This window comes from Nipponia nippon, unplaced genomic scaffold, assembly GCF_047370975.1.
Source record: "Nipponia nippon isolate SJK-2023a ecotype South Korea unplaced genomic scaffold, ASM4737097v1 scaffold_8, whole genome shotgun sequence".
Lineage (NCBI taxonomy): Eukaryota > Metazoa > Chordata > Aves > Pelecaniformes > Threskiornithidae > Nipponia > Nipponia nippon.
This window is the reverse complement of record NW_028262402.1, coordinates 20,182,384-20,199,292: the sequence shown is the minus strand read 5'-3', so window position 1 is coordinate 20,199,292 and position 16,909 is coordinate 20,182,384. Positions and strand designations below refer to the sequence as shown.

The window sequence follows — 16,909 nt, the reverse complement described above, 5'->3', positions numbered from 1 at the left end:
AACAAACAGATCCTCTCTGTGCCTCTTCAGGGCATAGCAGCAGTCCTGAAGTAGTTGAGACAAGTGATGCCAATGAGATCCTTCTGCTAGGCACCACATATTAGACAAGGAATACCACACAGATATTCTGATCCTGGTGGATACATCTAAAGAAACAGTTGTTAAGCTCTTCTGTTAAGTGGTTTTAGTGCTATCTTAGCACCAAAGTAAAAGAAAGAGAGATAACATCCTGACAGGAGCATTCATGAAATGAAGAAAAAAAGAAGATTGTAAGATAGGCCAGTGTCCATGTCCATGTGCATTAGCTATTGAGAGAGGACAGAAAATTAACCATGAAAGTCAATATAAAAGCACATGAAGGAGATGCAGAAAAGCATCTGAAATCATGCGCAAATGTGTCTCAGATGCTTTCAAATTTCAAAAGGCACTCAGACCATTTGAAATCAAGTGTGGCCTTCCCCTTGATGTCAGTCATCTTTTAAGTCAAGGACTTCCAGGGCCTTCAAGGCCCTCAAATTACACGACTGACTTTTATCTTCTGTGGTATCTCTGATTAATCCTTCCCAGTGGAGGAAAATTTGCCTATAAAGATGAACAGCATTCTTACAAACTGTTTGAAGATAGAAAAGCATGATCTTTCTCTTTTGCTCTAAGTGAGCTGCACTTGGAGCAGATCTGGCTTTTGTCATAACCAATGAACTCAGCCGTCAGTCTGGTATAGTGTCTCCCAGATTATCTGCATACTGCTTCCTTACCAGCCCACTCCTCCCTGATACTGTGAAGTTCAGCACAAATACAGGAAGGAGGTTTTTTCCAGGCCCTTCTCCCTGAGCTCTCTGATCCCTGAGGAACAACTTTAAGCCCCAAAGTATCAAAAGCAGATTTTGGCACAGGTGTATACTTCTTTCACGTGTTGCTGAAGCCAAATAGGAATCCAGGTAGGTAAGGAAAGCATCCATGTCACACTGTATAGAACCAACTTTGCAGCTCTGAGACCACTTTCAGAGACTGAAATAGTAAGTGAGCAGCAAGACAGCATACTACAGCCGAACTTGGGTAATAGGACTCTTCAGAGGAGGAATGGGTAGGCTTCCTTTGTTCTGCCATCAGGAAACGTATTTACAGCACCAGCTTTCCACACTGTCAGAGACAGAAATAAGAGCAGAATGCCAGCTGCTTCTTCACCTGGCAAAGTTGTGATGCTTGAATGTGCACGTTGTAACAGCATGAAGGCACACTGCTCAGCTGCAGGTGATGCAATAACACAGCACAAAGCCATGCTAAACATCTAGCCCAAAGAGACAGAAGGTACTCCTCCCACCACTTGGAGTCCATGCATAAATCTGGTGCTGGGTTCCATCCACAGCTTTGTACCTGCTGCAGATACCTACCTAGAGATATCTTCCTAGAGATATCTAACTAGGAGTGCAATTTGACTCTACATGTCTTCAGGGATTAAGAGTTCTCATTGGATCCTTTCCCTCCTTGAACTTCACAGGAAGAGGAATTTTACTTTCCAGGTTGTCCTGCACTGAACAGATTTGCTTTTGTTCTGTTCCCTGAGCTTTAAGTAAGAGGAGAATATAGATGAGGAAATAAATACAACATTGAGCCAATGTCAGTTTCCATTAAATACAGTATTTTTTAGCATGGACCACCTGTTACCTGGCTGTCATGTCCTTAACCTAAAGGATAATTCTGTTACCAATGAGTGTGTAGGATCGGTTGTTTTCAGCTGGAGTTTAGTCACCTCCTTTGCAAACTCTACCTGGATGACTTATTTGCCCTCCTGACGCCTCTGATGCTTTATTAGAGAATTTGCAGGTGCCTTAAAATTATAAATAATGCACAAGTGTCAATGTGTTTTATGTATTCACTTCAAACAAAATATGAACCATGCTGTCACTGCATTTGCTGACTTTGGGCTTATTTTGGATTTGAAGCTTATTTTAATTTTTTTCTAAATTAGACCATTATCTTTTTTTTCTTACCATTGAACTTTTCATTGAATCACTCTTGCATTCCCTACTGCCAGCCAAGGCTATTGTGAGATGTCTGTCACCCAAAAGCTACTAAAACTAATGCATGTCACTTAATCCCAACCATAATTTCCAGCTAACCAACAAGGCAAAAAAAAGATATCAATTACTTTATCAACTCCAGCCTCTTTACAACCGCTTTATTCCCAAGTGTAATACAACCAGTTATAATTGAGTTGCAGTTTAATCAACTAAGTGGGCCACCCCGTGAGAAAAAAGGGGAAAAAAAAAGAAAAAATAAAAAGCGAAAAAGAAAGAGAGAATCTAGGTCGCTCTGTTCTTAAGACAACAAAATAGATAATTGCTTCACTCCAAAGCATCCATGCTGCACTTGGGGTATGTTTGAGATCTTATGTAACTAATACCATCTCTGGGTTAGCTAACCCCTCCCTAATAATGTCCCACAAATGCCTCTTCCATGCACATCCAGCAGTGGAAATGGTAGATCTGACTCATCCTTTTCAAACTGTGTGGAAACATGACATACTCCAACCCATGACATTCTAAGGGGATTTTCGTGAGTTTTTAGGGAGAAGGGGAAGAAAAAGCCTGTGATTATTTCACTTGCATCTGCAAGAAATTACTAGAAATGCTGGTCTTCAGCTGCTGCAGACTGATAGATCTCTGTCAAAAAAGACATGTTTAGAACAGCTGAAATTTGTGAATTACATTATGCTGTATCAGAGCAGTGCCTATGAGGGCTCAGGGCCCTGCTGTGCAGAATCAAGCCCTAGGTTTCACAAGTCATCCAGAGCTTTTCTCTGTTGGGCTAGATGAGCTCAATTGCTGTTTTTTTAATTAGGACTAATTTTTTAAGCACATAAAAAGGACCTTCTATGGTACAAAGCAAAATACATACTAAAGTGAGCCCTAAATAAATATCAGACAAATAACCACGCAAGAATCAGCAATAAGACAGCGTGTCTACAACTGAGAGAAAACATAATAGGTGTTCTTAACTAACGGGGGCCAATTCACAATAGTTGGCTGGAGTTAAAACAGCATTGAAGCTGACATACCCTGCATTTAACCTGGGGAAAGGATTCAAGATGTGAAGCACAGTTAAAACCATAGTAGCTTTGTCTTCACTTTAAAGTGTGGAAGCAGAACACTCTTGTCTGTGGTGGTGATTGAAAAGATGTGTTTTATCCATCTATTTTAAGCAACTGTTAGCACAGCTGCCAGCATAGCAGGAACCCATGTATACTGTCTTGGAGGAGAGGAACTGAGGTCCAGGCAGAAGTAGTACCACCTGAAAAGTTTTACCAGATGACAGTTAAAAAGCAAAACCAGAAATCTCAGTCAAGCTCCTTAGTCAGGAGGCAAGTCATTGTCCCCATGACAGGAGAACTCAAGCCACACAACCAGAAAAGGGAGCACCTTGACATGGTGTTCAAAGAGATGTGAATTGCACTGGGATCTCTGCCTGGCAGAGTGCTCGCTGGCTATACAGCACAGTCAGCAGAAAGGGATGGCACATTCCTCTTCTCTTCCAGAAGCCAACGTCTTGCTACGGCAGTGATCTGGTGTCCTACCATCTGCCTGTGTGCCCTTGCTGAAGGTTTCCTTTGGGTAGGCACTCCTGAAGTAATCAGGCAGTTTTAAGGAGAGTTGGGTAGAAAGTTATCAGCCATGGGGCAGAGCCTCACAATGCTACAGGAGACATTTGAGCCCAAGGGATTAAGTCCTGCATATAAAACATGCCTCTTCTCCTGGGTGCTAAGCCAGCATAAGGCACCCTCCTAAAGCACCTACCTAGGTAGAGATTAAGTCATATCGGAATGCAAGCCTGAGTCTAGGATATTGCCAGGGTAGAGAGCAGGAGCATAGAGTGAGGAGCATAAACTGAGTCTAACAATCTGCCACCACAAGTAAAATAGTAAATATTGGTACTGAGGAAGACAGAATAGCTTGTTCTCAGACAACTGTTCAAAACTGGGAGGAGATTCCAGGGTAACACCTAGTTCTGAAGTTACTTATTTCTCAACTGTAGCATAAAACAAACAAATTAACAAATGTATTGAAAACAGCTGCTTCCATGTGAACTGCAGGTAGAAGTTACCATGGAGGGAATTTCACTCTATGCTTGTTAAATGAAATTCAAAATCTCCACCTGGGCTGAAACACCAGGTTGGAAAAATACCCAGTGTAGCTGTGAGCTTGCTTTACTCAAAAGCAACCTGACCAGGTGTTCTAGAAATGACTTTGCAAATCCACCAAGTCCTTTGAAATAGAATCACTTTCAATCTGAATCTGATAGTTGATTTCAGATCATCCTTGGATCAGTCAGATAATATAGCTGGGAGACCTCTCCTCCTCTCATATGGACACAACAGGGTTAAAAAGTTTTCAGAAAACAGAAAATTAACCACAGCTCTGTGACAGCCTCACTCAGAGGAGCACACTGCTGATTCCCACTGAGCTGGGCCAGACTCCTGAACCCCATCAGAGACTGCCACATATTGTAACAACATCAAAATTTAGTGTAAAAACTAAACTAAAGATGATTTTGTTATTATGGACAGTCTTACAAGTGAAGAGTCAAAGATGTTGTCTGCTTTCTATAGAGGTACTCAGGATAGAAAATTATTTCCTGCCTCACTGGCCCTATCTCTTTGTTCACGCACAATTACACTGATACATTATTTGAAACCCACCTGAGACCCAGCTTCCATTTCTCCCCACTTCGCCAGCAGCAGGCTCCCCCAGCACCTCTCTGCTCTTCTGCTAGTCAGAAACACTCTTCTAATTCCTGACTCAAGTACATTCATGGCCAATTTATTCACATTATTCTTTTACCAATGTTGTCTTTCACTTTAAGTAGATCTTCCTTTACTGCAGTGTTTACCTCTCTCATGTATTTAGAGAGAGCTGTTGTGTCCCTTCTTAACCTTTTTCCTAGGTATTTTAATGCATCTCCATGTAATTATAAATTTCCTCTTTCATGCTCCTTTTAATCTGTCACTGTGCAGCTTGGCTGACATGAAACGGGAACTGCTGATATTTAAACTGCGCAATAAGAAAAATACAGAGGAGAAAGCTGCAATTGTCACAAGTTTTAAATATACAAAATGCAAAAAAAAAATTAAAAAGTACTTGTCTAGTTCTAATGGAGACTAGGATTTTTCTAAACACACTCACAAGCAATTTTATTGCCAGCTAGAACTGGGCTATGTTGACATGCTGGCAGTTACCAAAACCTCTGAATAGTTTCTCTTTCTCCTCAATTTTTTTGTTTGTTTGTATTTTCTTTGTTTGGGTTTTTAAAATAAAATGTTTTATTTAATGAAAAAAAAATAAATCTGATGGAAACTACAAAGAGAAATTGCTTCATTCACAAAGAACAAAACATTTCACTTAGTAAAGCCACACATTGATTCAGGGAAGAGTGGCATGCATACACTTAACTCCAGCATAAAATAAATGGCTGTCACAGATTAAAAATACATCTGTTTGGATATGATGTCTTTGTCTTATGCAGTCTTTCAGGTTTTGTGATGAGTCTTTCCTTTCTTGATTGCTGAGAAAATACAAACTGTGTATTTAAAAGCTTTTAATGAAAAAAACATGTTTTAGTAGAAACTTTCCAAAGTCCCCTTGCAAATTGAAAATTTTAATTGACACATGCATTTTCAAGGAATTTAATGGACATGTACACTTAGGACAGGCACTGGAACAGAGACCAAGCAGTCCCACACAGTTTCTGCCCCTTTGGGGGCCATGCAGAAAGTCTCACACTACATGCAATAACTTGGTGGGAGGGAGGCAGAACGAACAAGAAAGCTTCCCAGCCAATAACAAGTCAAGGACAAACTTTCAGGTGCATTAAGTATGTAAGTTCAGCTCTGCCAAGCACCAAGAAGCAAAAGGAGTGACAGAAGGAAAAAAGACTTTCCATGAAGAGAAGGGCAGAGTTCAGGTGCCCATGAGTCACACCTGACTCTGTCCTGCTCTTGGGGTAATGAAGCCACATACTGCTTCCAATGCAAGGGAAGTGGGAGAGACACCACCTAACAAATGAGCAAATGACCTTCCTAAGCACACCCAGGGTTCTCCCACAGAGGAGGCCAGCAGTTGAGAAAACCATCTCCCACTCATTTACCTTAAACACAAGGTTCAGACTTCTTTTCCACTGGTCAACCTTGCCTGTGCTAGCCAGCAAAAAAGAAGAAGAGGATCCAGGGACACAGAGACATGGCAGTTCAGCTATCTGCCAACGTAAGCATTGACACACATTTCTTTGCCATCCCTTTTCCTTTAATGGTTGTCTGCTTTCCCCTTCATTGTTCCCATTCTCTCAGGAGACAAGAGTTATCAAAACAGCTCCACCATTCCACACTTGGGTTTCTTTGTTTCTTTCCTTATTTTCCACAAAAGAAAATTCATAGCCATTTGAATCCCAAATTTCTGTTGATGTTGCATGTCTGATTCCTTCAAGGTCAATATCACTGCAAAGTAAGCCACAAGACAAATCGTGCTGCAAAACCATAAGCGGCTGCTAAACAGCTTCATTCTTGTAGGTAATGACGAATTCAAATTGTAAAAAGATGCGCATCAAAGTCAGCAGATTAAATTTATTGTTTGTGTTAATGCATTTCTGCAGTGAAAGCATCCACCCAATTTGAAGTCAGCTCATTTAAAATTGCAGGGATCAATCAATTCTCAAATTGTGCAGTGTCATCATTGATTTGTCCCTAGTATAGAGACACGATTTGTTTAAAGTATTTTGTTTATAACATGTACTATGATTTGTACCAGAGATAGGAAGATCACTAGTAACCTTTGCCATGTGTGTAGTTGCAGCTGTTACCCTTTAGCAAACCACATGAGCATCTGTTCAGCAACCTCTGGAAATTCCCAGCCTTCTCAGCAAAGCTCTACATCCTTTGAGACATGTAATCCAGCCACTAAAGACAACCTGCAAGAAACAGAACTGACTATATCCTAGCTCTCACAATCAAGCTGTAGGTGAGAAAATAAAGACAGAAAACAACATAGTTCTCAAAGCCACAACTTAAGAAATGTTTAAGGTTCTGTGTAGCTTTGCACAAGCACTTGATTTGTGCTTGCACATGGAATGAGTATACAAAGGCAGTGCAGAGTTGCAACCTCACAAAGAGGATCCAAGGGTAAGGCAGAGTGCTCTCTGCCCCACCACTGAAAAAGGAGAGTCGGAGAACTTGGAATAGCCTCAGCACGCTGTGTCTGTAGCTGTTGAAAGTGGGAGTAGAAATTCCGTAGCTTTGAGGGTCTAATGCCCCACAGTCACCACTTTATGAACCATATCCCCTCTCCAAGGGCCTGAAAAACTGTGAATTCCCATCCTAGAGAACACTAGAACTGGTATCTGTCTCGGTGTCTCAGCACCAGCCTCTATTGCCTCTTTTTCCTCTCTTGAGCACTTTCATGGAATGTTTGAAAGTGGGACCATGATGTTCAAACAGAAGAGCATGCATTTGCATGTAGCCTTCTGACATGAGACAAGCCAGTGGCAACACACCAGAGATCTGACCCTCTCTTTCTGCCAGCCTTTCCTGCTTACTGCCATTCCTCTTCCAGGCCTCCTCAACAATTTGGTGGCCTTCAAAAACTGCTGGAGAACTTCTAATCTCCATGCAGCTGCCACAGATTTCATACTGCAATTTCCCACAGAAACATCTTGCTGCTAGAATGGATTTTTGTGCTGTTGGCGTTGGGGGTGCTCCAGAATGAGAGAGACATTCCTGTTCTCCAGAAGGGCAAGGTGCCTGTCTTCTCTTAAGAATGGAGAGCCTGTGCAGAGATTACTTAGGCCTTCTGGAGCCCTGTACATTACTGCAGTGCTAACAAACACAAACAGTCCATGCACTCTCAACTCAGCAAGATTTCTAAACCCATGTAGCCCTCATGGATTTGATTTCATAGTTTTACCTTCACTTCTAATCAAAGCACAAAGCCTTCATGTACATCAGCATTCATATACACCAGCCTTCTCTAATTGCTGTCCTTTTGCCAGCACATGAGCAAGTGAATAGGTCTCCACAGCTAACAGCTGAACTACAGTCTGAACTTCTCTCTCTCCAAAGACCAACACAAAGGCAAATCAGTAGCTTATATTTTCAGAGTCCAATTTCACCAGGAAGGTCTGAATAACTGTAATGCATCATGCACTAGACTCCTGCCCAGCTCCAAATCCACTGCTGCAGATAGTGTTTCCTATGCAACACAGGCCAAAAATTCAGCACTGAAACTATTTGTGCCAAAAGTATGCAGCTGGCAAGAAATCACCACTTTTCTCCCCATAAGAACCAACTTCAATTATGAAAGATACAAAAAAAGAAAAACCAGAGAGATTCAGGTGCACACCAACAGATGTTAAAAAAAACCAGTATGCAGAACTTCCTTCAAAGTGGACGGAGAATCAAAGAGAAGCATCTGCTGTTCTGCCATGAAGGAATCCTAGACAAACTCCTTAATGCATGTGAAATTTCCTTATTCATCCCTCTCTCCCCTCTGAGAGAAAAAACTTCCTGCTTCTCCATGTCACTCCAAGCAGGCTCTTGGCAAGCAGATGCTCAGCAGGAGAAATATTAGTTAAGCTCATTGCGGCATACCTCTACAATCAGCAGGCTGAAGGTTGCTCATTTCCTCTAAGGGTACTAAATAAGCACACTCTGCTCTGTAAGATCCCAGCAGACACAAGTGAGAGCATTTGTATGATTTTAACAGCAACAGGCCCAACAGAGGCAAGCAAATATAAGAGGAAGGTTTCTCAAGAAAGGCACAGGAAGAAAGGACCTGGCCAGTTTTACTCCTCCTGGCTTGGATCATGGGTGGAATAAATCAGCTGACCCTCATTGTAGTTGGTATCATCACTGGTATTATCTCCACAGTCAATGATCTGCTTCCTTGGAAGACATCTTGCTCCTTGGCTTTAGCGGGAATTCCTGAAGAACAAACTAAGCCCTACAGGTTACTATTGGAGGAGTTGGCATAAAATAAATGAACAAGGAAGATCCAAGGCTGGTATGGATTAATCAGCCTTGAACAGCTATAGAACCTCTGCTTGTTTTGTTTTTCTGGAAGCACTGAGACACCTACATGGGATTTTCTCTTCTATCCTTGTCTCAGCACAGACATCATGATTGCACTCAATCCAATTTCTTGAAGAAAATCTCTTTGCCAGCAGTAAGTATTAGAAAAAAAAAGAGGCCTATAAAACCGTCCCTTGTGAAAAATGTATCCATCAGATATCAACACTACATCTTCAAAATGTCTTTAAAATGCATATACTCAAAGCATCAGCAAAGAAAAAAGGATCCAGAAGGTAAGAGATCAACACCACAACCTCACTACACACTGAGGCTACAGAGTTCATCTTATACTCTTACTCACTTAAGAATTTATAGTATAGAATAGTATAGTTCAGTGGAAGGGACATACAACGATCATCTAGTCCAACTGCTTGACCACCTCCAGGATGACCAAAAGTTAAAGCGTGTTATTAAGAGCATCTTCCAAATGCCTCTAAGCACTCACAGGCTTGGGGCATCAACCACCTCTCTAGGAAGCCTGTTCCAGTGTTTGACCACCCTCCCAATAAAGAAGTGTTTCCCAATATCAAGTCTGAACCTCCTCTGATGCAGCTTTAAACCATTCCCATGCATCCTGTCACTGGATACCAGGGAGATGCACCTCCCTCTCCACTTCCCCTCCTCAGACAGCTGTAGAGAGCAATGAGGTTGCCCCTCAGCCTCCTTTTCTCCAAACTAGACAAACCCAGAGTCCTCAGCTGCTCCTCATAGGACATGCCTACCAGCCTTTCACCAGCTTTGTTGCCCTCCTCTGGACGCATTCAAGTACCTTAACATCCTTTTTAAATTGTGGGGCTCAGAATTACACACAATATAGGCAGAAGTAGACAAAGGTAGATGGGCCCCCAACATCTACCACATGCTGCCATGGGCTGAACACCTCCTGCCTCATCTCAGATTCTCCAGACTTTGTGATTTGGAAGCACCTGACTGCAAAATGAAAGACCTCACGTGTCACAGGTTTCAAGGATTACAGGCAAAAGAGATCCCGGCAGTAAATACCAGCACTACTTGTTGGCACTACAACTTGCAGTTCTTCATTACAGTTTCTGTCCTACTCCAGGATTTTATACACTAACATAAGCAGTGGCACATAGTCTAGCTGATGCTTGAGGTCCCAGAGCAGGAGAGAGGCTCAGCAGAGAACTGCAAATGTGAGAAACAAGAGGCTGAGCTGGAGGAGGAAAAGGCAGAAACCACTATGTTTATTTCACTGTCTGTTCCACCCTGGACAGGTCTGTGTTGCCTCTAACCGCACTCAATCTCACTGACTTCTCCAGGGAAAATCAAGAACTTAATACCCTAACCACGAGCAAGTAAAGTGACACAAATGCAGTAGCAAAATATGCAGTTCATAAGCCACACACAAGGCTGCTGCAAAGATCTTAAACCCTAGTACGGTTTCCATTCAGGGTAATCAAGCATTCACACACACACATCTTCACTAATGCAAGCTTAGCACAGGGGCTGCTTTTTCAGAGCTTATGGACAGTGACTTGAATCCCGTTATCTTCAGGGGTGTTTAAATCTCTGCCTACCTTCAAGAACAAGGGGATTCCCTTTGGACTGAGTTATGTGGTATACCTAGCTGAACCAAAGCTGCCAGTAAGACACATGAAGTAGGCAATTCCCCCCTGCTGACGTGTTTCAGATGGCAATCTGGTTGCATTTGTCTTCTGCCTACAGTATTTTAAGAATTGTTATGAACCAAAACAAGTCTCTGCTGAATCTTGACAGATAAAGAAGTGAATACCAAGCAGCAGTCCTCTCTCTAAGCTGCTGCCAATAAAACAGCAATCATGCTTGCAATATAGCCCAGTGAATATCTATCCAGAAACTCAAATGTATCCTTCGTCCTGACAGGGCTTGCATTGCACAATGAATTCAAGCAGTACTGGCAGCATGAAGAAATTTAGACAGTACCATTCACATGCATCATTATATATGAAGTGAGTTACATGATTAATCCACAGGCTGACATTAGGAAAAGTCACTGTTTAAGGCAGGCATCCCAGCTACATATTTCCTCTATCTGTGGCAATAAAAGGAGCCCATTAAAAGGGCCCCGCACAATACCATGTAATACGGTTAGAGCTATCGAGGCTGTTCTGTATATCCATATGTTCACAGCCTTCTGGTCTGCATAATGCTAGTTTCTGCTGTAAGAAATCTCTCTCTTCAACCACATCATGATCCCACCTCAGACAAGTGCTCCTCACCTTCCCCTTTCCCCTTCTCTTTTTCCATATGAAAATGCCCTTGGCCTGAAGTCTCCAGTAACAGGATGACAGCCAGCAGAGCTTCCTGAAGTTTAGTGTCTCTTCTACTTCAGTCCTGTTTCCCTATTTATCCAAGCCATCAGCGACAGAGGAAGTGAGTGTAGTATGACTTAGGAGTCAGGTGTTAATGCATCTCTTGCTTTCACACAAACCTATGAAGAAATAAACAATGCCCAATGAAAAACACTGTGGCTAAATTCCTCCAGAGACCATTTCAGGTCCTTTACTTCCAGCTTTTTCCTGGGAAGTCATACACCTTGGTCATGACGACAGAGCTCTGACCTGGCTTGGTAAACACAACTCCTAATGTAAAATGCAATCATGTAATCACTTTGGTTGTCTTCATTTAGTGAACTGTCACAGGAACAGCAAAGTGACCAATCACCCTGGCTACACACCAACGTCAATGTCTGCTGGTGTGGCAGAGTCAGAGGTACAAAATATCCCTTTGATGTCTCTGTTATTTCTGTGGAAGAAGAAGCAGCAATTTTAAGCCTTTAGGTTTCCTCTTGGTATTTTCTTCTTCTTGTCCTACACAGCTGATCAGCACCATGACTGCGTTTCACACCTATGGCATCTGTCACTGTCAAACAATAAATGGAGTGACTTTCACACAGGGCGCTGAAAGGTCTGAGGAGCACAAAAAAAGCCACAGAAGAAAATTGGTCAAATAAGCTAACATTTTGTACTGCTTTTGCTGGACCACAGTCCCCACTGCTAATGAAAGGGTCAAGGATTTTACCTTGAAGAGGCCAGGGATTTACAAAGACACATTTCAAGCTTGTCAACTGCCACGCAAAGACTCTGCTGCCAACGCTAGCAGTAAAATCCCAGTGCTGGCAGCACAGCAGAGGATGGCCTTCCACTGCACAGAAACAGCAGGCTTCTGCAGACCCCATTTAACAACAAATCAGGGAAAGAACATGTTCTACTTTGGCAAGTTATTGTATTGCTGAACTGATTTCACAAAACCTAAATCCCATAATCACACAGACTTCCAAACAAAGCAACTCTACAGCACAACTGCCTTTCCTTGCTTGCTAACTTAGCTTACCTACCTTTCAAAACACCTTCCTGCCTTCTTCCCCTCTGACTGGCAAAACTCCAAGGAAAAACAAATCTGATTGATTGATTGTCTTGTGCCATTAGAGACAAAGGAAATGTCTTCACAGATTGCTTCAAAAGCAATGGAAAAACCCCATAGGAGTGTTCTTCTAAGGCTACTGTTCACAGTTAATTAAGCAGAGTGTGAGATCTCCTCTTCCTCAAGAAGGTGAGTGAGGAGGTGGGACAGCAATGATGTTTTCCTTCCAGTACCTCCTCTGAACACTCGAGTATGATGAAACCTGGTCCCAAAGTCCTCATGTGCCCTGCACAGCCCTGTCCAGCAGGAAAAGGGCAAAAGCACCTCACCTGCAAACAGTTCTCAGATCCAGGCTCTTAGCTACTGTAAGCTCTGGTCTAAGCCCCATTTTGGTGCTGGATGATGGGAAAAGAAAATGCCATGCCCATAATGCTCAGACAAGGAAACCCAGTTGGCTCCTGGCCTTTGTGAACTGTCCTCAGTGGAGATAGTGAAAGGGTTAATCTACCATAGCTGTAGGTGGTCTGCAAGAAATATTTATAGCAAGTCTGATTCTCTGTAAATTGGAGGGGACCTTACTGACAAAATAGCAATTTTTTTTTACTTTCTTCCAGGAGTGCCAGAAGAGATTCTGAGGATGGGATAAGAACTTTTGCACCAATTAAAAGATCCCAAGCAGACAGCAAAATGAATTCAGAGGTATTCTGGGAAAACCCACATTAAACTAAAATCAAAGAGCCATGAAATCTACAGGAAGATCTCTCTGAAACTGGGGATAATAAAAAAGCTCACTAGCAGATCACACCATGTACCCTAGCCAAAGCAAGCCTGTCACCCATGAGAGGTTTGCTGCTTTGCTCAGTTTGGACATGTCCCTCTGGATGTCAGAACTGGAAGATAAAAAGGGTTCTGGCCCCATAATTAAGGAAACAAACTGTAACCTTTAGTCCTTTGTTTGTTGTGCCAGTGCAGCCAGATTGCATGATTGCTTCAGCTTGGGCTTTAACTCCAGGGAGAAAAAAGTGTCCAAAACGACCTTTACCTTCCATGTTATATTTGCCCTGGGAGAGAGATCTTGTTTTTCCTCTTTGAAACTATTTCCAATTCAAAAATAAGTCTCTGCTTAATTAATTAACATTTCCTGGATTTTACCACTCTGCAGAGACTTCTCCTTTATTGAGTAAGTGGGCAAGTTCCAGACACATTTTGCTAATACATTAAGTCATCTGGCAGAAGAGCTGGTGCCCTGGGCAGCATCTTGACAGACATCAGAAACTCAGGCTTCACCAAAAGATGCTTTTTGCATTTACCTTCTCAGCAACTCCTATTATAATGCAAATCCTGACCCTGGCATGCAAATTATGTTAGAATGAATAAGAGTAAATGCCCAGAGTAAATGCTGATAAGCATAGGCAGACATTGCTTCCAACTCAGGTTAGTCATTCAGCTGCAGGAAAAGGCATGCATCTCCTTTGCTGCAACCCTCCTCCCCCTGCCTTTAAATGCAGTCTCTAAGCAGTTATTTCCCTTTAGTGGATTCACAGATCTTCAGCTGCAGTGGCTAAATCTCCAGTTTGCAGGTACACTTGTTCATTTCTGTGCAAGCAACCTTATTCACACTGTAGCAAACAGTGCAAAATATGCTCTTCTCAAAACTATTTCTCCTTCAAAACAGGCACTGAAGAGTAATGAAATGTAACACTGCTACCATACAAACTGTTATCTTCTCACAGATGTCTTCATATCTTACTATTTTGTACAATCAAATTAGACCCTTTCTTCTCCAGTTTGATCTTCCCATTCAAAACACCCCAACTAAAACTTGGGTTGCTTGCTCTATTAACTGAGAATTTTGCTCCCTTGGTGAAAAAAAGAAAACAACCCACAAAACCCAAAACCCACCAAACCAGTTCCTTTGCTTTCAAAGATGAAAATAATGTTTCCATGCCATGGGAGAGACTCCTGCAGTAAATGTTGATGCTGCATATGACATCAATAACACCGTGCATGAGACATTCCCACTCTACAGTTTCTCCAAAGGAAAATGGATGGAAAATCCACACATGAGATAGAGCACAAAAGAGAATGATCAGAACCACCTCATCGACTTCCTCTGAGGCCAACTATTCCAGTTGCCAACAGCAGCCAGCGTTCAGCATCATCTCAGTGACAGCCTTGTTTTGATTGAGTGTTCAGGACAAGCAGCCCAGAAAGGCAGCATAACTGTGGCAGAACAAAGGAATCTCATTGCCAAATACTTCTGCGTTGTTTTCAGTTTCTGTCCCCCACACCCCTGCCTTTTCTATTTTCCACCATTAGCTTAAAACAATTCATCACACATGGAAGGAAATATAATGAAACCATATAAAAGGTTGGCCTCAAATCCAGGTGTGGAGGGGATACTTTATTACTGTTTCCCTGCTTATTGTGGCAGTATTCTTATTAAAAAGAACTCTCCAAATACCAGGTACAAAAATTTCTGCACTGGCCATTTTTTGGTCAAGGTCTGGCCAGCGTTTGGGGGGATGAAAAAGGGTCGCACACACATACAAAAAATGCTACTCTTTCTTTGGGTTTACTCTGGCTAAACCTGTCTGCAGCCTTTGTAATACCTGCAAAGCAAGACCTGCGCACTGTACATCAGGATATGCAGCCAGCTGGTAGGGTGCCAGATTAGGTGTGACCCAGGCAGGGCCTGCACACCTTGTGTGGGAGGTCCCTCCCCTAACATGGGGCTTCTGTGTCTGCTTGTTGCTGCCCCCTCCTGCTCGAATTCTTCAAACACTTGGCTCTGATCGTGCATCAGCGACAGGCATGCTCTTCCAGGACCTCAAACAGTTCTTCCAGCTGCAGACCCTTACCAGAGGCTCATAGCAGTCCATCCTCTCTCTTACCAGGTGCAAAGGGGAGGGCAGGGGGAAGGATGCAAGGCCTCTCATGTGCCAACCGCACTTACCTCCTAGAGCTTGTTTCATAACAAAATCCATGGCGATGGCTTAGGGGTGCTGCCCACCTTCACACCTCACATGCACAGAGACTAGGAATCCTTCGAGGGCAGCCTGCGAAGAGGCACAATCAAAAGAGTAATGGTGTCTCTAGGAGGAGAAAAGGCTGATGCCTCGTCTTTCTCAGGTCTCTCCCCACAGCTTTCCTCCCCTTGTCTAAGTGCAGGCAAGTTTCCAGCCCCCAATCCCTGCAGACCCTGGCTTTGCAGGACAAGGCAGCCCCTGGCACCTAGGGAGCAGAGCTGCATGCTGGCAGATGGCGAACGGGGGCAAGGAGGAGGAAGTAAGGGGACACGGTGGTTCCCCCAGGCAGGGCAGGTGGCCGGGAGTGAGCCTCGAGAAGCAGTGCGGTGCTCCTCCCGGCCTGTCTCCTGCAGACGGGCAGGAAGGCGTTAAACCTTTGAACTTTCTCGTTTCTCCGCCTGCCTCTCGCCTTCTAGGTTTTTGGAGGGCTAGCTCCGCAGTGGCAGCTCCGCCGAGGACAGCCGAGGGGGCATTTGAAGGTGAAGCGCTCCGCAAGTGCCTGGGAAGACAAGCAGGGGAAGCTGGGCGACTCAGGTGCGGATGCAGCCCGGGAGGCGGGATGGAGAGCGGGGCAGGCTCCCCCACCCTAACCCCTCAGAAACCTCACCCAGAAAGCCCCCAGCGCAATGCCAGCAAGGGCTGCACCTCCTAGGGAAAAGCCAGGACGGTTCAAGGTTGAGACCGGCCGGCCCCAGGTTCAAAACAGCAGCACCGCCGCGCCGGCTGCTGCCTCCCTCTGCTGGCCCCGGCCGCGGGGAGCGGTGGGCTCGGCTCCGGGCCAGGCTGCCACCCCGCGCCTGGCACCGGCTCCGGTACCGGATCACAGCCGTGCCATGGGGCTGCGCGGCCCGCCAGCACCCGGGAGGACCAGGGCTTCCCCCGTTCCTGCGTGCCCATACCCCGCCTCTCCTTGCTGCCCTTCTGCACGCTGGCCGGCACGGCACGGTCCGCCCGCCCCGGCGCCGATACCTCGCTCGGCGGCGGGCGCGGTGCTGAGCTGAGGTGCTGGTGGCAGGTGGGTGCGGCGGCTCCGCTCCGCTCCTCTCCGCTCCTCTCCTCTCCTCTCCTAGAGGCTCCGGCCAGCCCCCATGTGCCTGAGGGCTGCCGGGGAAGTTGCAGGCTCGGGGTGAGAGAGCAAGAGAATGAGCCCAGAGCTTCTCCCCACTTTTGCCCCTGTGCCCCTCTTTTTATCACAGGATTTCCGGACCATCCCACCGACACGGTCCCTCCTTCCTCCTCCCCTCGTTGCGGGAGCTGGGCTTTCTCCCTCCCCCTGCCTCCGGCTCCCCCGCCCCTTCCCTGCACCTCCCTCGCCCCTCGGTGCTCGCTGGGGAGGAGGCCTGCAGCGCTCCCCAACCCCTTAGACAGCTGCGTGTATTTGCATGCTTGTCCCCCACCCCATCCC

The 16,909-nt window shown here is 44.5% G+C and overlaps 1 protein-coding gene across 3 annotated transcripts in view; it reads right to left on the bottom strand.

Moving 5' to 3' along the window:
- Positions 1-16,702, bottom strand: part of CPLX1 (complexin 1) — a 117,046-nt gene extending 100,344 nt beyond the window's left edge. The window contains exons 1-2 of one of the 3 annotated variants that reach the window (XM_087742554.1): positions 16,404-16,702; positions 15,432-15,534 (exon numbers count right to left, since the gene is read on the bottom strand). In XM_087742554.1, coding sequence (XP_087598680.1) covers positions 15,432-15,462 — 31 coding nt within the window. In that variant the 5' untranslated portion in view covers positions 15,463-15,534; positions 16,404-16,702. The remainder of the gene's footprint in view (positions 1-15,431; positions 15,535-16,403) is intronic. The other 2 variants (XM_087742553.1, XM_087742555.1) reach the window with 2 other exon arrangements.
- Positions 16,703-16,909: the final 207 nt, after the last annotated feature.